The sequence below is a fragment of the Gopherus flavomarginatus genome, chromosome 5 (genome assembly GCF_025201925.1).
Source record: "Gopherus flavomarginatus isolate rGopFla2 chromosome 5, rGopFla2.mat.asm, whole genome shotgun sequence".
NCBI lineage: Eukaryota > Metazoa > Chordata > Testudines > Testudinidae > Gopherus > Gopherus flavomarginatus.
In genome coordinates, this window is record NC_066621.1 from 78,409,376 (window position 1) to 78,431,884 (window position 22,509).

Here is a 22,509-nt window from a genome sequence, read left to right on the forward strand (position 1 = left end):
AAATCCTTGGCAAGGATCCTAAAGGACTTTATAAACATTACTTAAGTGAAGGTGCAGAATTATGTCATCACATACCATGCAGATCACATCTTTTGATACCTAATTTTTTGGCTACACTTTTCCTGGTGGAGTCTTACAGCTTATCAGGATTTTCATTAAGCATTCTGTTCATACACTACTGGATGTTTTGACTGCATCTTCTGTTCTAGAAATTGCCTTGTGGGTAATAACATGTCTGCACTGGGGGATTATGGGTAGGCTGCAGACCAAGCATAGGAGAAGAACTGTTGAAAGAGGCCAAGAGACTGTAGTAAAGCTGTGGAGGAGGGGCCAAGAGACTTCCCAGAAGCTTTTCAGCCTCCTTAGTCCATTCCCATGCTCCTTGACTGAGAATCAGTAAGTTTGGTCCATTCCCAAACAGGGACCCTGAGCTGCTCACTGCACTCCCTTCTTGACTGACGGGACTGTCACTGTAAGTGGCATTTGCCATAAGCCACACTTCCCTTTGGAGGACACGCGAGTGTGGAAGTGACCTGATTTTCACAAGTGCAAAGCATCCATAGCTTCCATTGAAGTTAGCTTCTGAAAATCAGGCCTTATGTGTCTGAACTATGGTGAGAGACATGGGAAAATTGAAGGTCAATTGCTCCAGTTTCCTATTGAGAATTGTCTGTCTAATAAAACACCCTTTGTTGGTTTACCCTCAGCTACCCGCAATTAAGGGGAACCTGATGAAACAGCACTCCAGCTCAGAGGAGTTCGTCACAAGTGTTTCATTCTACACCTGGGCTTAGTTGGTTACTCAGGTAAAAGATGAAAATTAATTACTACACTCCTGTACGCCCATTAGGATGCAGCTAGGATGCCATAATCTGCTACAGCACACATGATAATGTGCCTTCCCACAGCAAGGAAAGGGACCTTGCGTTGTTACTGGCTCCTGCCTCAAAAACAACCTGAGACAAAGCGGCGGGAAATCTTCAGATTGCGTGACAAGGTTCTTGGATCACTTCAAAGAAAGCTTCCCTTTTGTAACCAGGGGCTTTTGAGCTTCCTTTGCACTCCTGCCTTTCATAAAGGGAAGCAAAAGAATGCTTATGTGAGGGGCATACTAAATGTACTTTTCTATTTGGAACAGTACAGTCTGAACTTCTGAATGTCCATGCCAAGGAAGTAGGTTTGGCCAGCAAAGCAGGTGGTCTGAAGGCTAAAAAGGAGCCATTCAGAGACTTCCTCCAAAAGAATATTCTCAGATGTGCTTCTCTGCATGAAGCACATCTGAGATCAGATCAGATCTTCACCCTTTCTCCTGCTCATCTAGCAGACATTGTGCTGCCTTCCCCAGACAAACAGCAGGCAAACAACAGTTCCATCACCTTCTGATCAAATGGGATCTTTTTTCTTCCCCTTCGAAAGCTGTGGGAGGCCTGGAAAATTCTCAAGAATAATTTGTACCCCAGCCACTAATGCTGGCAAATCCAGCTTCTTTCAGAAAAAAATAATCCACTTTGGAAAAGTGTCAGCATCAGGGTTCCTTTCTTGTCTGGAAAAAAAAAGCTGATTTCAGCGGCACATAAAGATTCTTCTCTGAGGCCTGGAACAGAGGGAAAAAACAACTCAAGAGTCCTTTGAGTTCTATCCCATTATGAGTGTTCATACTGGGGGAGGAGACATCTGGTCACAATTCAACATCTGTTGTTTGGGTTTCCCAGCATCAGTGTGGGGTTCCATCAGGAGCCAAGACCGGAAACAAAGCAACAATGATAGAAGTGTTACATCCACTGGCATTCAGAAATTTGCTGGGGGCGGGGGGCGTGGAGGGAGCGAGAGAGACAGAACCTCAGTGGCGCAGGAGGAGTGGTAATGGTAGAGGCACAGGCCTTCACTTCTTGATCACCACCATTAAATCTAAGTGAATAAAGACCCAAAATTGTTCTCTCCCCACTTGAGCACACTTCACAATGATGGGCTTAATTTAATGATGGGCTTAATTTAGCATTTAAGCAATCAGCCATCTAATCAGTAATAGGTTTACTCTAATGGGAGTGTGTGTGTGTGTGTGTGTGTCTGTCTGTGCACATGTGCACTCGCCTTCTCAAGAATATTTAAGGGTCAAGGTCCAGAGAAAAATTCATATCCTTCTCCTTTATTTTCCCCAAATAAAGACTTTCTAAATCAGGGGTTCTCAAACTGGGGGTTGGGACCCCTCAGGGGGTCACAAGGTTATTACATGGAGGGTCACGATCTGTCAGCTTCCACCCCAAACCCCACTTTGTCTCCAGCATTTATAATGGTGTTAAATATGTAAAAAAGTGTTTTTAATTTATAAGGGAAGCTTGCTATGTAAAAGGGGACACCAGTACAAAAGTTTGAGAACCACTGTCTAAAGGCTTATCAAAATAGCCCAATGTTAAAATGTGGGCCTCAGAGGCTGAAGTGCAGCTGTGTACCCTTATGCACCATTTGAAGTTAATTTTGTCCTCATTTGTCTTATTCTTACTTAATATTGTGACTTCCCACTCAGCAAACTATGACACAGGAAAAAGAAAAATCAGCTTGTCTCATTCAACTTATATCCCATTGCAATGTCTGTTGTCTTACACATCAAAAGAAGCCATTTAAGAGCTTCTGGGCACCATCTGGTGAGTGGATTGCGGTACTGCAGTGTATTTTACACCACAGAAAAGGGTGCATTCGTCTCCCTTTAATCCAGGGTTTCTCAAACAGGGGTCTCCGCTTGTGTAGGGAAAGCCCCTGCCGGACCAGGCCGGTGTGTCCGGACCTGCCCTGTCCGCAGGTTCTACCGATCGCAGCTCCAGGCCTATGGGAGCTGCTGGAAGTGGCACCACATTAAGCTGAAAGCACATTGAACTTGACACCCCCACTGTCAGGCTTAATGTGCCCCAGACTTTTTTATTCACAATGCTGATCTGCATTGCAGAACTTGCCTGGGCACAGCTGCATCGAGACAGTTGGCTGGTTGTAGGGTGACCAGATGTCCCGATTTTATAGGGACAGTCCTGATTTTTGGGTCTTTTTCTTATATAGGCTCCTATTACCCCTCACCCCCTGTCCCAATTTTTCACACTTGCTGTCTGGTCACCCTAGCTGGTTGGTACCTGGGCAGGCATGGAACGTAATTTAGAACTGTAGGATGAGCACTTCAGCTGCATATTTCTGCTAAGGTGATCAGCAGTGAAACCGCCCCAAACATTGCCATTTTTGCCTATCTGAGGATTTTGTACTGACACCCACCACTGCAGTATGTGTCATCTTTAAGCTTCAGAGTCAACAATTTATTGAGATGAATGGAGCTCTTCATGCCTCTCAAACTGTAGTGTCAAGATGTCTTCAGATTTTGAAGGATAACATTGGCTCTGCTTTGGTTGTGCTTATTCCCTCCTCTGTTTGCTGTCTCTGAACAGCCCAAAAGTTAAACATTCTCTAGCAGTCAGTTATACAGCCTCTGTTTGCATACCGTCTCTGAGCACCTCCCAAGTATTTAAAAGCAAGAAATAGCGATAACTCACACATATGTTTCTTCACACCGTGTGTAAAGTTTGCACACTGAAACCTGATTACTTGAAGTGTTTGCACCTGAAACCTGATTACAAGCTTAACACTTATCCAGGGGAAATCTCCATGTGACTTGCATGACCAATCACAACTACATAACAAAGCTCATATTTCCACCATTTAAGCATCAAACAGCAAGGCAATTTGCAAAAAATGTCAAATAATGAGTAATCTGAGATCAGCTCCCAGCCATTCTGCCACCAGAAAAAGAGAAGAGAGTCTACTAAACAAGTAAATGATTCTATAAGTGATTATTTGCTCAACTTCTAATGGGAAATCACAGACTTCAAATGGAAGTGATGGACCAAAAAATGCACCTTTAGAATTGTTTTTATTTTATTTTTTACCTACTACGGGAAAGTCTTTCTTTTCATATAGCAATCCATTCTCAGTATTTTTCAGACAGTGATTATGGAATTGATTCTGCTCAGGCCATCAGTAAGGTTTGACTCAGGAACCTTTTGATCGAAAAGCAAGAGATTCTGTCTGTTAAACTAAAAGACTAATTCCTCTAGCAAGAAGCAGAAGCAGACTCATAAACTTCATATTTGACCACCACTAGAGGGACACAAAGGACCACACTCTCCTAGTGCAGGCTGCAATTGCTTTTGAAGACAAAGCTTTTTGTCCTCTGACCAATGGAAATTGTTCTGGTTTTAAGTAACTATAGGGTCTTTTCACTCCAGAATGCAAACTCTAAAGCATCATACTTGAGGTGTATACAGCACCCCAGCTGCCTGTGCATTTTAAATGTTCAATAATAGAATAAAATTAAGGCTATATGGGAAAAAATGATGTGTCCCACATACAGAGGGTCGGCTCTCCCAGCTGAAAAGAAACGTCCAGATGTGAGCAGTGAATTTCAGCTGAGAAAACCTTAGAATGGCAGTTTCTGCCAGTTCAGCCACAAAGGCCCCACTTTTTTGGCTCACTTAACAAAACTATTCCCCACACTGATAATCCTCATTCAAGGCTAAGACATGTAAATGTGCAGAACATGGATAAGCAGCCATTCATGGTGCTGGAAAAAAGAGTGTGCTCACTAGCAAAGTGCACTCCAGTGTTTAGACACAGCACTGGGCAGACAGGTCACATTTGCTGCTCTCCTTTGTATTCCCTCAATCGATTGAAACCCTTCTGCTAGCAAAGAGCCCAGAATGAACGCAATATTCCAATGTGAACACAAGAGCTGTAATGCTCCTTGATGCGATGCCTTGACATATGGTATGGGCTGGCTGGCAGATTGGGTGACAGTGCCAAATTTTAGTCCAAGGAACCCATCCCATACTCAGGGTGGCTAGTCCCTCCTGCCACTTGAGCCACAACAGCTACATTTTATTTTTAGCATGATGGCTTGATCAGAGCTAGCACGGGTATGTCTCTTCAAGCTGGGAATTATGCCTCAGCTCAAAGTGTAGCCATACCCTGTGCCGGCAGAAGGAAGAAGGACTTGATGGACCCAATGGTTCTTTCCTATCTCTACTCTTATGGAAAGTCCAGTCCAATGGGATCTTTAGTATCAACACAGAGCAGAATGGTTGCTGGTTTTTAAAATGTCGTCAGAAAAAACTCACACTGCAAACTGTGAGAAACTCAGCTTATCAGCCTCAGAAGAATGGAGGCCTGAATGGACTCTGCTCAAGTTAGAACTTGCTGATCTAGACACTGTCACAACCGTGGTACCCCTAACCCACCCAGCAATATCGTCAATCTATCCAACTACACACTCAGCCCAGAAGAAAAGTCTGTCCTATCTCGGGGACTCTCTTTCTGCCCTGCCACCCCCACCAACGTGATACAGTTCTGTGGCGATCTGGAAGCCTACTTTCGCCGTCTCCGACTCAAAGAATACTTCCAGGACAACACTGAACAGTGCACTGATACACAGGTGCCCTCCCACCAACAGCACAAGAAGAAGAACTCCACATGGACTCCTCCTGAGGGTTGAAATGACAGTCTGGACCTATACATTGAATGCTTCCGCCGGCGTGCACAGGCAGAAATCGTGGAACAACAACATCGCTTGCCTCACAACCTAAGTCATGCAGAACGCAATGCCATCCACAGCCTCAGAAACCACCCTGACATTATCATCAAAGAGGTTGATAAAGGAGGTGCCGTTGTCATCATGAACAGGTCTGACTACCAAAAGGAGGTCGCCAGACAACTCTCCAATACCAAATTCTACAGGCCACTTCCCTCAGATCCCACTGAGAAATACACTAAGAAACTACAGCATCTACTCAGGACACTCCCTACACTAACACCAGAAGAAATCAACATACCCCTAGAGCCCCGACCAGGGTTATTCTATCTACTACCCAAGATCCACAAACCCGGAAATCCTGGACGCCCCATCATCTCGGGCATTGGCACTCTCACTGAAGGACTGTCTGGATATATGGACTCTCTACTCAGACCCTATGCCACCAGCACTCCCAGCTATCTCCGTGACACCACTGATTTCCTGAGGAAACTACAATGCATTGGTCACCTCCCAGAAAACACCATCCTAGCCACCATAGATGTAGAGGCTCTCTACACAAACATCCCACACACAGATGGAATACAAGCTGTCAGGAACACTATCCCTGATGATGCCACAGCACAACTGGCTGCTGAGCTCTGTGCCTTTATACTTACACACAACTATTTCAAATTTGATGACAATATATATCTCCAGATCAGTGGCACTGCTATGGGCACCTGCATGGCCCCACAATATGCCAATATCTTTATGGCCGACCTGGAACAACGCTTCCTCAGCTCTCGTCCACTCATGCCCCTTCTCTACCTACGCTACATTGATGACATCTTCATCATATGGACCCATGGGAAGGAGATGCTGGAAAAATTCCACCACGATTTCAACAGCTTCCACCCCACCATCAACCTCAGCCTGGACCAAGCTACACGGGAGGTCCACTTTCTTAACACCACGGTGCAAATAAGTGATGGTCACATTAACACCACCCTATATCGAAAACCTACCAACCGCTATGCCTACCTTCATGCCTCCAGCTTCCATCCCGGACACATCACACGATTCACTGTCTACAGCCAAGCACTGAGGTACAACCGCATCTGCTCTAAACCCTCAGACAGAGACCAACACCTACAAAATCTCCACCAAGCATTCTCAAAACTACAATACCCGCACGAGGAAATAAGGAAACAGATCAACAGAGCCAGACGTGTACCCAGAAGCCTCCTACTGCAAGACAAACCCAAGAAAGAAACCAACAGGACTCCACTGGTCATCACATACAGCCCCCAGCTAAAACCTCTCCAATGCATCATCAAGGATCTACAACCCATCCTGGACAATGATCCCACATTTTCACAAGCCTTGGGTGGCAGGCCAGTCCTTGCCCACAGACAACCTGCCAACCTGAAACATATTCTCACCAGTAACTGCACACCGCACCATAATAACTCTAGCTCAGGAACCAATCCATGCAACAAACCTCGATGCCAACTCTGCCCACATATCTACACCAGCGACACCATCACAGGACCTAACCAGATCAGCCACACCATCACTGATTCATTCACCTGCACATCCACCAATGTAATGTACGCCATCATATGCCAGCAATGCCCCTCTGCTATGTACATCGGCCAAACTGGACAGTCTCTACGGAAAAGGATAAATGGACACAAATCAGACATTAGGAATGGCAATATACAAAAACCTGTAGGAGAGCACTTCAACCTCCCTGGCCACACTATAGCAGACCTTAAGGTGGCCATCCTGCAGCAAAAAAACTTCAGGACCAGACTTCAAAGAGAAACTGCTGAGCTTCAGTTCATCTGCAAATTTGACACAATCAGCTCAGGATTGAACAAAGACTGTGAATGGCTTGCCAACTACAGAACCAGTTTCTCCTCTCTTGGTTTTCACACCTCAACTGCTAGAACAGGGCCTCATCCTCCCTGACTGAACTGACCTCGTTATCTCTAGCTTGCTTGCTAGCATATATATACCTGCCCCTGGAAATTTCCACTACATGCATCTGAGGAAGTGGGTATTCACCCACGAAAGCTCATGCTCCAAAACGTCTGTTAGTCTATAAGGTGACACAGGATTCTTTGCTGCTTTTACAGATCCAGACTAACACGGCTACTCCTCTGATACTAGACAGTTTAGGCATTTAAAATCTGATATTTACACCATGAATTTTTATTTTTATCTACTGAAAGTCTATGGACTGTGTTATGCAGGTGTCAGACTAGATTATCACAATGGACTCTCCTGGCCTAGAAAGCTATGAATAAGAGGAGACATGATATATGTGTACAAAATAATTACTAGAACAGAGAAGGTACATGTGGGGATACTATTTATCTTTGTTCATAATACAAGGGCAAGGAGATAGGCAATGAAGATGAAAGGCAGCAGATTTAAAACTGAGAAAAGGAAATACCTTTTTATACCATTAGCCTTAGAACTCATTAGCAGAAGAGACCATTGAGGCCAAGAGTTCAGCAGGACACAAACAAAAAATTTTCTATTATTTTATAATACTCTGGAACGCGACCTGAAATAGCCCCATCCTGGTCTGAAATAGCCCCAGTCTTTTGACCATCAGAATAAGTTACAAGGCACTGTATTTCTGCTGTGGAAGGTGGTTACATCCGTGCAAGGAGAGATTTGTGCTTTGTTGGGGCCTGAGTTTTGCTGGCTGTGAGGATAAGCTGCTATTTAATATAAATGTTTTTGTAAATCTTCATGTTTCCTCAAGTATCAGAGGGGTAGTCATGTTAGTCTGGATCTGTAAAAAGTGACACAGAGTCCTGCGGCACCTTATAGACTAACAGACGTATTGGAGCATGAGCTTTCGTAGGTGAATACCCACTTTGTCGGATGCTTACCTCCAATATGTCTGTTAGTCTATAAGGTGCCACAGGATTCTTTATGCTTCCTCAAGAGTCTCTGCATTTGGTTAGGCACTCTTTTTATTTTTGTCTAAATCCAAAGAAATAACATAAATAACAAGAACATCCAGAGTTACAATAGTTAACAATTAAAAAACTACATCAGGAGTTTGGAAGGCTTATAAACACTCATGCTTCGGGGCCTAAGCCCACCTCTCACTGATGAGGGCAAGCAGGTAGTTATCCCTCTGAGCACTGCATATTATTATCTAACTGCTCCCAGCAGGATTTCTTACACCCTTCTCTGAAACATCTGGTACTGGCCATTCTCAGAGTCAGGATGCTGGACTAACTGGACCACTGGTTTGGTATAGCATGGTGTCACAGAGTGTGGGGGAGTCAGAGCCCTGTACCCCCCATTTCCTGCGATTCAATGTGACTCTCAGCCAGCCAGTAAAATAGAAAGTTTATTAGACGACAGGAACACAGTCCAAAACAGAGCTTGTAGGTTAGGACAACAGGACCCCTGAGTCAGATCCATTTTGAGGGGCAGAGAGCTTAGACCCCAGCCCTAGGGCTCCCTCCATTCCCCCAGCCAGCTCCAAACTAAAACTCTCCAGCCCCTCCTCTGGCCTTTGTCTCTTTCCCAAGCCAGGAGGCCACCTGATCTCTTTGTTCTCCAACACCTTCAGTTGGCACCTTTGCAGGGGAGGGGCCCAGGCCATCAGTTGCCAGGAGACAGGGAGTCGGTCATTCTCTGTGCAGACATCATCACACTGGCCCTCTGTACCAATCATACCCCCTTATCCCACCACCTAGATACTTAAGAAAGGCATAGGGGAAACTGAGGCACCCACACATTATTCAGAGAAAACATTAAGAACATTCCCACTTCGTCACACATGGCAATTCCTATGAATGGATTAAATCACCCCCTCCACTATCCCTTCCACTATATCCCTAGTGCCACCCTGCCCAGTTGTAGGGTATCTCACTGAGGGCACTTACTCATGCAGTCCCCTCCGTACCAGCCTGTTCTGCACTCCGCACAGTAGATCCCTTTGATGTAGAAGTCATCTAGCGTTCCACCCCAGGAGCCGTTGCGGCAGGACTTGCAGTTCTCAAAAATGGTGCAGCCTGAAAGCAGAGTCACTTTGTTGAATGACATCTAGACAGCTGGTGTTGGAGGGAGAGGATGGGGTGGGAAAAAGCGGGGGAGGAATCTCTTTGTTTGCTTTTCACACTGCAAAAGAAGCTTGTGGTCTTTGTGGTGCTGACTATTGTGGATCTCATCCATCCCCCACATTGGCAAGATCTAGCTCTCGAATCTGGATCTGAGTTGGTAGCTGCCCTGTATGTCTACATCCCATCCCCCCTGCTCTGAAAACCCTTCAGGGAAGTGTGAGTTTGCATGTCAGTGCAGCGTGGCTCCATCCTTGGTTGTAAATAAATCTAATTTGTTCTCAGCTTGTTCTCCCTCTTTCTACTTTTAACTTTGCTTTCCCATCGCTTTCTGAAGAGTCCGAACTCCCCAGCCTCTTTCCCCTCTCATTTCATAATGCAATGTACAAACCAGATCCAGAGGCTGAGGAAATCAAATCCCCAGCCAGAAATGACCTGTGTGAAACTGATTATGACTTTACCTTGTGGAGAGCATCCAGGCTTGCACAGAGAACCCTGGAAACTCTCAGCCCACTGTGTGACCAGCAATGGTGCTACATGAGGCCACATGCTGAACGCATTAGCTCACACTGGTGCAGGAGCGGCTTGCAATGACACAGATGGATCCCTGACGAGACTAAAAGCAATCCATGAAGTCAGGCAGCCAAAATGGGCTGCGTGCCCCATCTGGTTCTGTGCATAACAACCGGCTGCACATGCTGGCACTTCCCCACAAACCCTGCGTGAGAGCACAAGAAGTGCAAGGGACAATGTTACAAACCAACACAACACACCTGGGTGGATTAAACAGGAGTCACACTCATTTTCCTCATTCCTGCAGCAGGGAATAGTGTAGCCCACTTTTTCTTTCCCACCTGGGCAGACACACTGGATCTGGTCATATTCACAGCATTCCCGGCACATGATATTCCATTCAGCTCCAGGGCAGTTTTCATTGATCACCATGTATTCTGCAAACAGAAAGTATGGTGGGGGAGAAATAATGCATAAAATGCAGAGAACTATCCAATTCACTGACTATTGTTCAGTTAATAGTCAGATCCTTCATGGCATGAGGTTGGCCCAGGCCTGCAACATGGCAAATGCCAACCCAAGTTGTAACATATCTGATCCTGCCAAAATATAAATTGAGTTTGAGTGGCTAAAACACAAAGAGGCAGATTTGCGTTGCCAGCCAAAGAGGCACCGAGCCCAGAATTAAGGAAATATGTTCCTTCCTTTCTCTGTTAGACTTCCCTGCTTCTGCGTTAAGAGGGGAAAAACCCCAGTTTGAAGGGACATTTTCACTTTAAAGTTCTTTTTAAAAATCCCAGGCCTTGTTCACTACCTCATCTCCAATTTAAATTATTTATTCCAAAGGAATTTAAAATATCTGCTGGACTGTTTAATTTTCCTGCCATTTTGTGTATTATTTTGCTATTCATGCAGCTTGGAGAATGGGGAGTCTGAATGGAGAGGTTAGTTTCACTTCTGGCTTCTAGTCAAGTTTATTTCCTAGTTTCATTTCACTAGTACCTGCTGCTTTCATTGCAGGAGAAAACAGTTTGTTCCATTGATTTTTGTTTGTTTGAAATTTCATTTCATGAAAACATTTCTAATTAGATCAGGATTTTTAAATCATTTTTAATTATCTCCCACTGCTACATTTTGAGATTTAATCTATCCTGGCAGTGCCCTTCTAGGAAACCACAGCTTGAAATACCTTGGATAGTGACTGCAGACTAATACAGTAAATCTACAGATCCCATCTCCCTTCCTCTACCATACTGTCTAACTCTATAAATTGGAATCTAATGAGCTCATGATACTGTCAGCGTGTCTCTTAACCAGTTGACAGACCTGATGGCTGTTTTCCTGGAGCCTGATAATAAGAAGTAAGAGAGCAGACTGGAGAGATGAGATGCGAAAGAAACATAATGAGACTCTCTTTTTTCCTTTTTGGCCACAGAATATTCTTTCCTTTTTGTTCTGAGTGATAGAATTGCTTTGTTATTGCAACAAACCAGACATTGCTATTAAGGAGCCGAACTCCCATCCATGTTACCTGGCTTCCTTTTCACATAGTTCCTTTTTGATTCAGTGTGTCTCATAATTTAATAATGAGGTCTGAGTTAACTCTCTGTAGGATTCAGTGGTAGGTCTGCCTCACTCAATTCTCCATGGCCTGATGAAGCCTGAGTCTCACTCAGAAGCTTGCCTTTCTTCTTAATGATAGTTAGTCAGCCCAGCAAAAAGGGACCACCTACAGCTTCTTGATTTTTGTATTTAGCTGGAGAGCTAAATCGCTGTAGGCAAAATTCATCCCTGGTGTAATTCCATAGCCTATTCCTAGCTCCAGCCTCACAAACTTCTGGGAACTGCATCACAGTTTGGATCCAGAGTTAGTCAAAAGTCAGTTTGCATTCTAAGCCTGATTGTTGCCTGCCTTCTTCCCATCTACAACAAAAAAGCAACTCCTGGCATTTAGGGAGGTGGTGGTTTGTTTGGTAATTGTCCAATCCAATAATATATGCTTGCATTAAAATCACAATAATACTTAATTCTTATATAGCAAAGATTTGTATCATTACCTCCATTTTACAAATGGGCAACTGAGGAGGTGACGTGTCTATTCCCGTGGTCCCAGAGTGAAAACAGTAGCCAAAAATTAAACTCAAGTCGCCTAACTCCCAGAACAGCAGACAAACAACTGGACCATATTGGGTCCACTAAACACATAACTATGCCTCTTTCTTCTACAGAAATATAGATATGTGATGTATAGATTGTCTGTGAACTGTATTTCATGCAGATTCCTAAGCAAATTGATTACAAAGGTATAATTATCTGATTTTGCCTGTCCCTGTTCACCACTATTCACCCTAAGCCAAGATCATTCTCCTAATTAAAACTGCTCAACTTTTGACATTCCATTCAACACGTCTCACCATCCACCATTAAAAAAGAACAATGCAATTAGGTGTCCTAGAAAGCAGCTCATTCCTAGTGAAAGCTGAGCCCCTGAACAAATACCCTGAAATTCGAAAGTTTTAACAAATTTTATGTAAATCTCTTCAGTTTCCAAAATCAAGCTGGAAATCTCATTTCCTTAAAGATTTCTAGTACATAGCAATAAATGGTATCTATATCAGTTTAGATTGTGCTGATAAATTTACCAATGCAAGCGATATAAGCCAGGTTTAAATCAATCTGAGTATCCACATACAAAATTGTTAGTGTTTTTAACTAAACTGATGTCAAATCACAGCTTTAGTTACATTGGTACAACTAGACCAGACCCACAGGCCAGATTCTTCTCTTTTTACTCATGTTGAAATCAGCGGGTCTATTTGCAGATGAATCCACAGCAAGTCTAGTCCTGAGGAATGCTCCCTGGCTGTCAGCCTCTGACATAATTTCTCTTTCCTTTCTGCCTAGGATTCTTTTCTTCCTTCTTTCAAATAGACTTATTTCATCTTCACCTTTCTAAAAAGGCGGCTGCCCCCTCCCGCCGAGTGACCTGCTTGTGCTGCCCAGCATGGAGTGTGGCAGAGGAACTGAAACAGTTTATTAATCACATCGCCTTGACAGAAGAGAGTCTGTTTTTTTCCATCACCGGGATGGTCGGGGCATACATATGAGTCACCCAGCCACCTCCTTGCCAAACCTCAAATGCAATTTTATCCCAAACTGCAGGACCTCGGAGAATGAGGTGATAAAGTCCCACAAGAAATTATTTTATTACTACTCACGTCAGAGGGGTTGACAGAACTATTGTTTGCAATTCAATGAAAACACGATCATCCAAAATGTAGCTTTCACTGCATCCTTCTGGAGAGCTGGAAACCTCTCCAGAGAGGGGTGCAGTCTCTCTTTCAACACTCTGTACCCCTCCCCCAAATAGTTCCATAGTATTTCTTTAAATTAGAAAAAAAAACTTTAAAAGGGTTTGTACAGACAATAAGGTCTTACTGAAATAAGGGAGAGGTGGCTGGGAGAGAGAGAAACTCTAAATCACCAGCTTTACTCAGTCTGAGGGCTGGGAGAGCATGTTGCTCCTGGGGACTGAGAATGGGATATGAGCCTGATTCCTCTCTCGTCAAGTCTTGACACTGACTTCAGTGACGGTTGGACTGAGCCAAAAAGCATCAGCATTTTGCTGCTAGATCACTGGCAACTTGGTCATAGATCGGGGCAACTAGACTAGTTCCAGGTTGTAGGGAGAGGGAACTGGATGGTTCTAGAGCGTTGGGAGTGAGATACAAAACCTTCCACATAAACTTTCAGAAAGTGTTAAGCACCTAAATCCCATTGAAAATCAATGAGATTTAGGCCCCTAAGTGAACAAGGGCTTGTCTACATGGAAAGTTATACGGATATAAGCTAAAGTTATTATAACACTACAATTCCCCATGGACACTCTCATCCCCATGTAAGAGTGTGTTTTTTCGGTAACACCAGTATACTATACCAGCAAAGTGCTCTGAGGGCATCTGCAGTTTATAACAGCAAAGCTGTGATTTTGCTGGCATAGCTCATTCGACACTCACCCCCCATCAAACAAAACAAACTATACTTCTGGAGGTATAATTGAATCTGTGTTGGGGGCTTTTGCTAGCACAACTGTATCGGTAAGGGATCAAATCTCATCTCACCTCTGACCAACATAGCCATGCCAGTTGAATATTATAGTGTAGACCTAGCCAAAGGCACGTTTGAAAATGTTACCCTGCACCTTTAAGTTATTAGCTGTAACCAGATCCAGGTTAGCATGGACTGTATGACAGAAGAGAATGGAAAACTGGGATACAGAGACTTTCGCTTGTAGGCTCCATATTAGCCATTGTTTGTCAGGGACTGGATGACTCCGGGGGCTTAGGAATGAGATATACAGTTTTTCATCTCAAACTAGTTAGTTCATTTAATCCTGATTTTCAAAATACACATCCACACTTTTCCCCCAGTAAAAGAGGGCAGTGCCCCACTTCCCATACTCTTTATACAAAAATGGTACATTAATGCTGTCCAAAACTCACAAAAAGAGAGAGAATCCTATGGCACTGCTGGATCCAACAGTCACATGGTCCCCAAGAGAAAGGAAGAGAATATAAACACATTCTTATTATTGTTTGAATTACAACAATTTCAAAACCTACCAGCTACTTCAGCTCTCTCATGGCTCACTTTCCCCAGCTGTAAAATCTAGTTAGTGATACTTACCCTTCTCCCTAGTATACGCTTTGAGATCTAGGGATGAAATTTGCTAGACAACAGCTAATACCTAGATCATGTTGCAATCAGTGGAGATTATGAGACAAAATATATTTGTGGATCCAGGTCTAAATTGTTAAAATAATAATAATTAATAAGAAACATTCCTGCAAATATCTTGATGTCACTTTTCAGGTAGCAACGTCCTCAGATATACTGGACATAAGGTGAAGTTGTCAAGATAAAATAGTTAATTTATAAAAACCTAATCCCACATTTTAAAAAAACTAAAATCCATGTTACTAATCACAGTTTGGGCACTACCCATCTTAATAATTAAGCATTAATTAAAAATGAAATACTTCTACAGAAATAAATTATTTTGGACTTTTTTTGTATGCTGTAATTTTTTGACCTTCCTTAATTTTTGCCAATGATAAAAGACTGGTCAAGTTCACTTTTGCTTACATTCAGTTTCCTTAGTACATTGTTGCAAAATTTATGTTGCAAACACTCCAGGGGACTATAGAAATCCACTTTTAAAAAAGGGTTTTCATTAACGTTAAACAAATCACAAGTTATTTCTATTTTAATAATGGGTGGCACCTAATCTGGAGGCCTAAATTGACAGTTTTCCCTTTAAGTAATTATATCCAGAATTCTGACAATTGTGCTGTGCAAATTAAAAGCGTTTTATAATTCAGAGTAAGCTTGAACAGATATACTCCCTTTGCATCCCTTTGGATGTTTATATAACCAGTTTGTGTTAGACAGGAAAAATATGACCCTTTTTATTTTATTTAATTCTTACTCTATGATACTCATTAAAAACTGTTCTCTTGTATGGAGAAAGCTTGGGTCTGACTTTCAAGGAGCAATTTTTAAAAGTTTTTCATATTAAATAATGTTCCCTAGTGAATACCTTTGAAATGAGTTTTTCTCATTAAAAAAAATAGCACTGACAGAGGTGAAACCCAACAAGTGGTGATACATTTTCTTTCCCTTTCAGGTCTGTGCTTATTGGTTTTAAATTTGCTTTATTTTTTTTAATTCCATTGTACTTTCATTCTTGAGAATATTGCAATTAGTCTCTGGTCCCCATCCTGTAGCTGTTGTGGGCTGAACTGACATTAAAATCTATGAGAACTCTGAGTACACACAGCAGCTATATAATTTATCAGCTACAAACAAGAGAGAATCCTGGCTCCACTGAAGTGAATAGCAAAACTCTCCCACTGACTGTAATAGGCCCAGGATTTCAGTCATTGTCTAGTGGTCTGAGCACAAGCCTGGGCGTCAAGAACAATAGCTTTCTAATCCCGTCCCTAAAACTAATTCTTATTGATTTTGGGTACATCACTGAAGCCCTCCTGGGACCCTGGGTACGTACTCAAGTGCTTAGTCCCTGCTGCTGCACTAGCTAGATCAAAGCTAGCTTGGGTATGTTTGTGTGCGTTCCAGTCACACTTCTGAATGCAATGTCAACATAGCCACAGAGCTCTAATTTTGGATGTCTCATATTTTGGGTGCCCCATCTGAGATATCTAGGGACCTGATTTTAAAGGTGCTGCATATCTGCAGCCCCAGTGGATTGCAGCCATACTAGTCGGTGCTTGGCACCTCTGAAAATCAAGCCCCTTCAAAATATCTCAAGTTGGGCTCTCAGAAAATAGGGCAACCAAAATCACGAATCACTGCTGAAAATGAAGTTCTTTGTTCTACCCTCTTTTTGCCTCAGTTTCCACGTTGTACAAATGATGCTCATAATATCCAGCTTCCTACAGATGTTGAAAGGATGAAGGCAAAAATGTCAACTTGAAAAATCTGAAATTTTTGTACTTACAATTCTTGGAAACAACTAAGATAGCTGAAAGGGGGAAATATTTTCCTGTTCTATTCAGTTTGCTTACTTTGTGCATTGGACAGCACCTTTGTGAGTACTGAGTCATTGTTTCCCCTGTTAGTATGTTTTCCCTGCTATTTGTGTGGCATTTCACACAGAAATAAGGGAGGGAAGGAAGGAAAACAAACGGAAAGTGTTTGTATATAAGCCACAAAAATTGGCAGGTGAATTCAGGAACAAGCACTGACACTGCTTTTAATTCTTTTTTATGCATTGCTTAGATTCCTGGTTAACATTGTCCCCTTAGTTATTGAATATTTATAAAGACAAAAAGTGCCGTAAGTGTTATTCAATTATATTTTTATCATTTTTTAAGCGCTGAAGCTATTTTTAGTTCCAGATGCAGAAGTATATTTGAAGTGGACTAAACTACCCACAAAGAATACTTTCCATTTAAGTACTGTATTTTTAAAAAAATTTAATTCACTTTTTAGTGTAAATACACCTGCCTGCTGCTGGATCAGGTCTGATCAACTGTGTTTTATAAGCCCTTCACCAGTGGTTCTTAACCTGTTTAACCATTGTGGGCCACATATGCAGCTCTCTGAGTTATGTGGGCCTCATCCACACAATATATATACTACCTATATGCCCATGAGGATGTCACACGGGCCGCAACTGTGTGCTGATTGGGCTGCAAACAGCCCACAGGCCGTGGGTTGAGAGTGTAGTTCAAGAAGTGGGGCCTGTTTTGATGCAAGAGGCTCCGAATACTGCAATGAAGTACTGAGTGGCCCAGAAGTGCAGCAAAGTGACAACTGTGAAGTTCCTGGATGGCTGTAGAAGTGTTACTGTATATTAAATACCAATACTAAGCACCAATCATACCCTTTATAAACACAGGAACTTTGCTTCTTAGCAAGAATACAACAACAAAAACCTCTCATAAGCTTTTCCTCTGTAGAAAGGAAAAGAAAGATTGTTAGTAGGGGGAACAAATGACTTTTCAGGTTTTTGTCCTGTCATAAACAGGAATTTGAATATGGTTTTGAAGTTTGTTTCTCTATATGAGTGGCCTTGCCTGACCCATCCTAAAAAGCAACTCTGAAAATACCTCCATGTAACTAAAAACAAGGCCAAGTAAAAGTCTGACAAAAGTGAGGCTGTTTGAAAAATTCTGAGAGTAACTTGGTATGCGCTGGGGCTGGAAGTGGCCATCTAGGTGGTATAATGGCAAGAACAGCACATAACAAGAATATTTCTAGGGTTTTCTGGTGCTTGATCTTCATTGCCGACGTGACACCAAATGAGTGGTCAGCATAATGCCGAGCACAGTCTTCCAACACAAGAAAGTCAATGTTGTACCCGTTCTAATTCCAGCATGGCAACATGAGCCCTACAAATCCCCCTTGTACAATAAATACTGCAGTGTTCTACAGGCCACCTCATCCCAGCAGGTATTTCTACTGCCATTTTGGGAACTCTAATTTATAAGCAGTCATGACAGGCACCAGGGGGTTGATATTTACCCCAGCAGCAGCTCTCAGTTCCTTGCTCCCCACATTTCAACAGCACCTTTTTTTTCCCCAAAGGCAATTTTTATCACGCCCATCGTTGCCCCATATTGAGAACTTTCTCCCTTCCTCATTGCCTTATACTGAGCCCACCAAAATTCCCTCTTCCCCTTCCAGGCAGGCTGGTTCGGTCACTGGCCAGAATGCTATGCTACAACTACAGACCACAGCAAACCTTGTTCAGATCCTAATCTTCTCGAGCACCCTCCTCTTCAACCCACATCCTCCCCCAGCCCTGGAAACCTCAAACCCCACCTCCTCAGTGTAGGTTTTTGACCAGTCAGGCCAAAATACAGGCCGTAAACCAAAATGAGCAGGATGCTTTCAGCCTCTAAAGCACTCTGGGCCAGTCTGCCCCAACCCTGCTCCCCTCTCAGCTTCCCCTGTGTAGTTTTGGCATTATTATCTTGCTGTAGTTAGTTTGCTATCATGAGTTTGTTTGAGACGGGTCTGTGACTGGGTAAAACAGCCAGGAAAGGGTTATGGGCTACCTGCCTGTCACATGAGCTAGCAAGGGACTTAAGGGAAAGGTGTGGCTTCCTTCCACCACTGAGAGGAAAGGTGAAAGACCTCTGGGGACTAGAGGCCACCTTGGGCAAGGGAATTGCTTTGTTTGGTGTTACTCCTGAGTTTTTGTGTTTGATCAATGAATGGTGCTGAGAGACAAGGGCCTGAAATTGACTTGGGCAGGACACTGTTTCTTTCCTGACCTGGAAGGAGAGCCCACCAGCACATGGAGCCCAAGCCCACAAAGCTCACATCTTTATTAGGATATTGAGCTGAACTTTCCCAAAGTGTGGAAGGTGTTGGTCCTTTCCATTCTACAGAGAAGGGCAAGCCCCAAAGTTCAAATCCATCTCCAAACAGCCCCAGCATCTGTGGGTGTTTGGAGAAAGGATTTTGGACTGAACTAGTCTCTAGTTTTTATTATGAATTCTTGTCCATCACCCTGAGCACCTCAGCAGGTTTGCTTACAAATAATATTCCTTGCAATTACGCACAGGGATATCAGGAAAAGCCATGAGGCTTACATCCCAGAATTTCCTTTCAATTATTCCCATGGGGATGTGGGATTTACTCCCCTCTACACAAGGGACATGGGGTTCTCTCACTAAACTAGAGCATCTATATTGCTTCTATGGCCCTTGACCCCATCCCCCTCAAATATATCCATATGGCAATACCTCCCCTGGTGGCTGCTGCCCCTGGAAGCTTGGAATGTTGGGGTTTCATCTCACATAGGAGACAGCACCCAAAGTAATACTGACACTGACAGTATTAAGGTGGGGGTCCTTGTAGGTTTGGTGGATGGACAATGTACAGGGCATTGATGAGCTGGTAGGGGATCCTGCAAGCCTCTTGTTACCAGGTCTGGCCCTTGGGGTCCTATAAAAGATAATCCCAACTTTCATTTAGAATGAAAGTCTCTAGTCCTTTGTCCTTGTGAAGAGTCTAAAAATACATAAACTGAGGTAACCCAGTGGCTAAGATTGAATGCATCTGGATGTATCTTGAATGCATTTGGGGTCCACTTCTGCAGCAAGAGACATGGGGACCTCAACATATGCACACCTTTTTTAGGAAATACGAATCAGCCATGCTTCAGGTTTATTCCAAAACCCAGCTCCTTAATTTTACCCCCTCCCTGTCCCCAAATCCCCACAAACCTTGTATAGTAAGGTGTGATAATCATGGACAGAAATTGGTTACTTCCTTGGGTGGCAAACCATTGTTTCTGAACCTGCCCCAAAATGTGAAGTCTACTCTGCTCTTTAAAATGGCCCATCTTTTCTGAGTGACCCTGCCGTATGAGGAACTCCCTTCTTGCATCCCCCACCAATTCCTCCAGGTGCATGTGGGGAAAGCACCACATAGTCCCTGCACTCCTCCCTGCCACCAGCTATAGCAGTGCAAGAGGAGGAGCAGGAGAGGAGATAGGGCAAATGTGCTGCTGCATTGCGAGGGAGTCCTACAATCACTCTAGCTCACCTCTTGCCATGCTGGTGTCTACCTTCCCAGCATCTGAAGAATTAGTACCAGCAGGGGACCTGCAGGCCCATTCCTCCAATCACCAGCCAAGGAAAACCCATTTCACCACCATCATCAGCCTGGTAAAGACCTCCTCCCACCTCTGAGGCCTTCAGCAGTCAGGAGAGACCTGCCCACCTCCAGTTCCAAAAAGGCACTCATCCACCACTGACCACCCAGCCCAACAACTAAGGGGGATTTACTCTCCACTAGAACAACCACCCCATAACTAGAGACTGTGAGGTTATTCTTTTGTCACCAGCAGAGGCTGTGGGAGGGATGGATGGACCCACCTGCCATCGCTGCTGCTAGGGTAAGGAACAGCTGCTGGGTAGCAGGGTCACATCAGGTAGAGGGGAGAGTGAAGCATGATAAGTTGTGGGCTGAGGATTAGAGAGAAAGGGTTGATGCATTTGGGAGGGAAAACAATGGAAAGAATTAATGAGTTTTGTGGAGTGGAAGGCAGAGTATTTTTCCCAGGGAATGTTCACTTGTATCACTGAGTCAGAACCTTTTGGAGGGAGCCCCTTGTTAACATTTTGGAAGCACATGACCTGACTAGAAAGTGCCCATCCTCCACCCAGGGCCTATCTGGGAGACAAGAATAAAACTGCGACAGAGGGAAGCCACTCTGTTTATGTCCCCTTTCCCCACGGAGACTGGGGAGGATCCTGAGCCATTATCATAAATACTGTGCTATTTATAGCTATTGAAAGCTGCATTGTCTGGGTCACTGGAGTGTTTACTAGATATTTACTGTCATTATTTTTTTAAAGAGATACTTACCTTACTGGGAATTCCGATATCATGGGTCTCTCACAACTGAAATGTGAGCAGTGTTACTCTATCTTTTTGATACCAGGGACCACCATGCTGCCTTCCTAAACTATATGTCAGGGATCTCTCAGGGACCTGCACTGGTCCACCGACTGGTCACTGAGAACCACTGATTTAGAGGCGCCTTATCTCTGAGTCCTCTGCTGGTTTCTAATGGGTAACACTCCTCACAGAGCAGCACAAAGAGCTGACATTAGGAGCCAATGTTTATAAGTAGCTAGAGCCGCATTCACATGTAAACAATGCACATTCTTAGGAATAATCATAGTAAATGTGTGTGCTTCTATTGAAATGCTCATTGTTAACCTTATCAAGAGGGAACTGAGTATGCTAGTTCAGCAGAAAGTGGAATAAGAATTTGCTATAAAAAGATCATTCAGCTTTAACAAGGTTTCCCCTTTGAAACACTAATACTGGCAGAACTAAGGCTCAGGTCGGAAACAATGTGTGGCTTTTGTTTTCCTTCTTTTCCTGTTGGGCTTTTTTTCCCTCCCCTCTTGATGTTGGTCTCTGTTGCCAAGACAAACAAATTAAGCTTTACAAATCATAGACTTAAGTGCCCCTTCTATCATTATTTCCTTAGTGCGGAGTGTTAAGAAAATAAAGCACTAAGTAGGTGAAGTGATTGCACCTCCTTCTCTTGATGGCCATTGGCCAATAAATTCAGCCAGTTGTTTCCCTTTTAAGCCTGTTAAATGTCTCGGGAAATTATCCTGGATGTTTCTCCCTGGTGCCAGTAACAAATAAATAAATAAATAAATAAAAAATAATAAGCCCCTTCTATTATTAACATCCCTTCAGATCTCTCCTCTTCTCGGGACAGCAGCAAGAGATCAAAGCCCCCTGCCCACAGTAAAGGGAAGGGAAGCATTCAGCCACGTATAGAATGCACTCGCTTACTTACAGTACCTCTTGGCAAGCAGGAGATGAAAAAGAGCTGGAGGAGTGCGAGTCCTATGTGAGTCCAAGGGGCTAGCTCCATGCTGCCCAGGCCAATGCAACGGAGTGACTGCTCAGGGAGAGGGATAGCAGGCGAGCTGCTTTTACTGGGACCTCACCAAGTCCAGGCTGCAAGGCATCTCGGATTTCAGACCTCTGCTCACTCCCATCATCACCAGAGGGGAACTACCTTCAAGAGACTCCTCAGGCGTCCAGAAGCGCGACGTCACCCCAAACCTCTCCACTGCTGCATTAACCCTTTCTGGGCTCCAGCAGGCAACCCACTTAATGGAGGATATTTGGGGTGGAGATCAATAAAGGGGAATAATGCTCAAATTTAGACAGCATTTTTCTTCTTCAAAGGGAAGAAATTATAAAGGAAAAAAATCCTTTGTATGTCTTACCAGTTAGTGTAAATGAGCAGAAGGTTCCTGTATCCCCAGTAGGAGGTGCTCAGTGCAA

The 22,509-nt window shown here is 43.6% G+C and overlaps 1 protein-coding gene across 5 annotated transcripts in view; it reads right to left on the bottom strand.

The window, feature by feature from the left end:
- Nucleotides 1–22,242, bottom strand: part of PAMR1 (peptidase domain containing associated with muscle regeneration 1) — a 74,609-nt gene extending 52,367 nt beyond the window's left edge. For 3 of the 5 annotated variants that reach the window (XM_050955309.1, XM_050955306.1, XM_050955305.1), the window contains exons 1-3: nucleotides 22,018–22,238; nucleotides 10,410–10,586; nucleotides 9,463–9,591 (exon numbers count right to left, since the gene is read on the bottom strand). In XM_050955309.1, coding sequence (XP_050811266.1) covers nucleotides 9,463–9,591; nucleotides 10,410–10,586; nucleotides 22,018–22,090 — 379 coding nt within the window. In that variant the 5' untranslated portion in view covers nucleotides 22,091–22,238. Of the gene's footprint in view, nucleotides 1–9,462; nucleotides 9,592–10,409; nucleotides 10,587–22,012 lie in introns of all 5 variants that reach the window. The other 2 variants (XM_050955308.1, XM_050955307.1) reach the window with 2 other exon arrangements.
- Nucleotides 22,243–22,509: the final 267 nt, after the last annotated feature.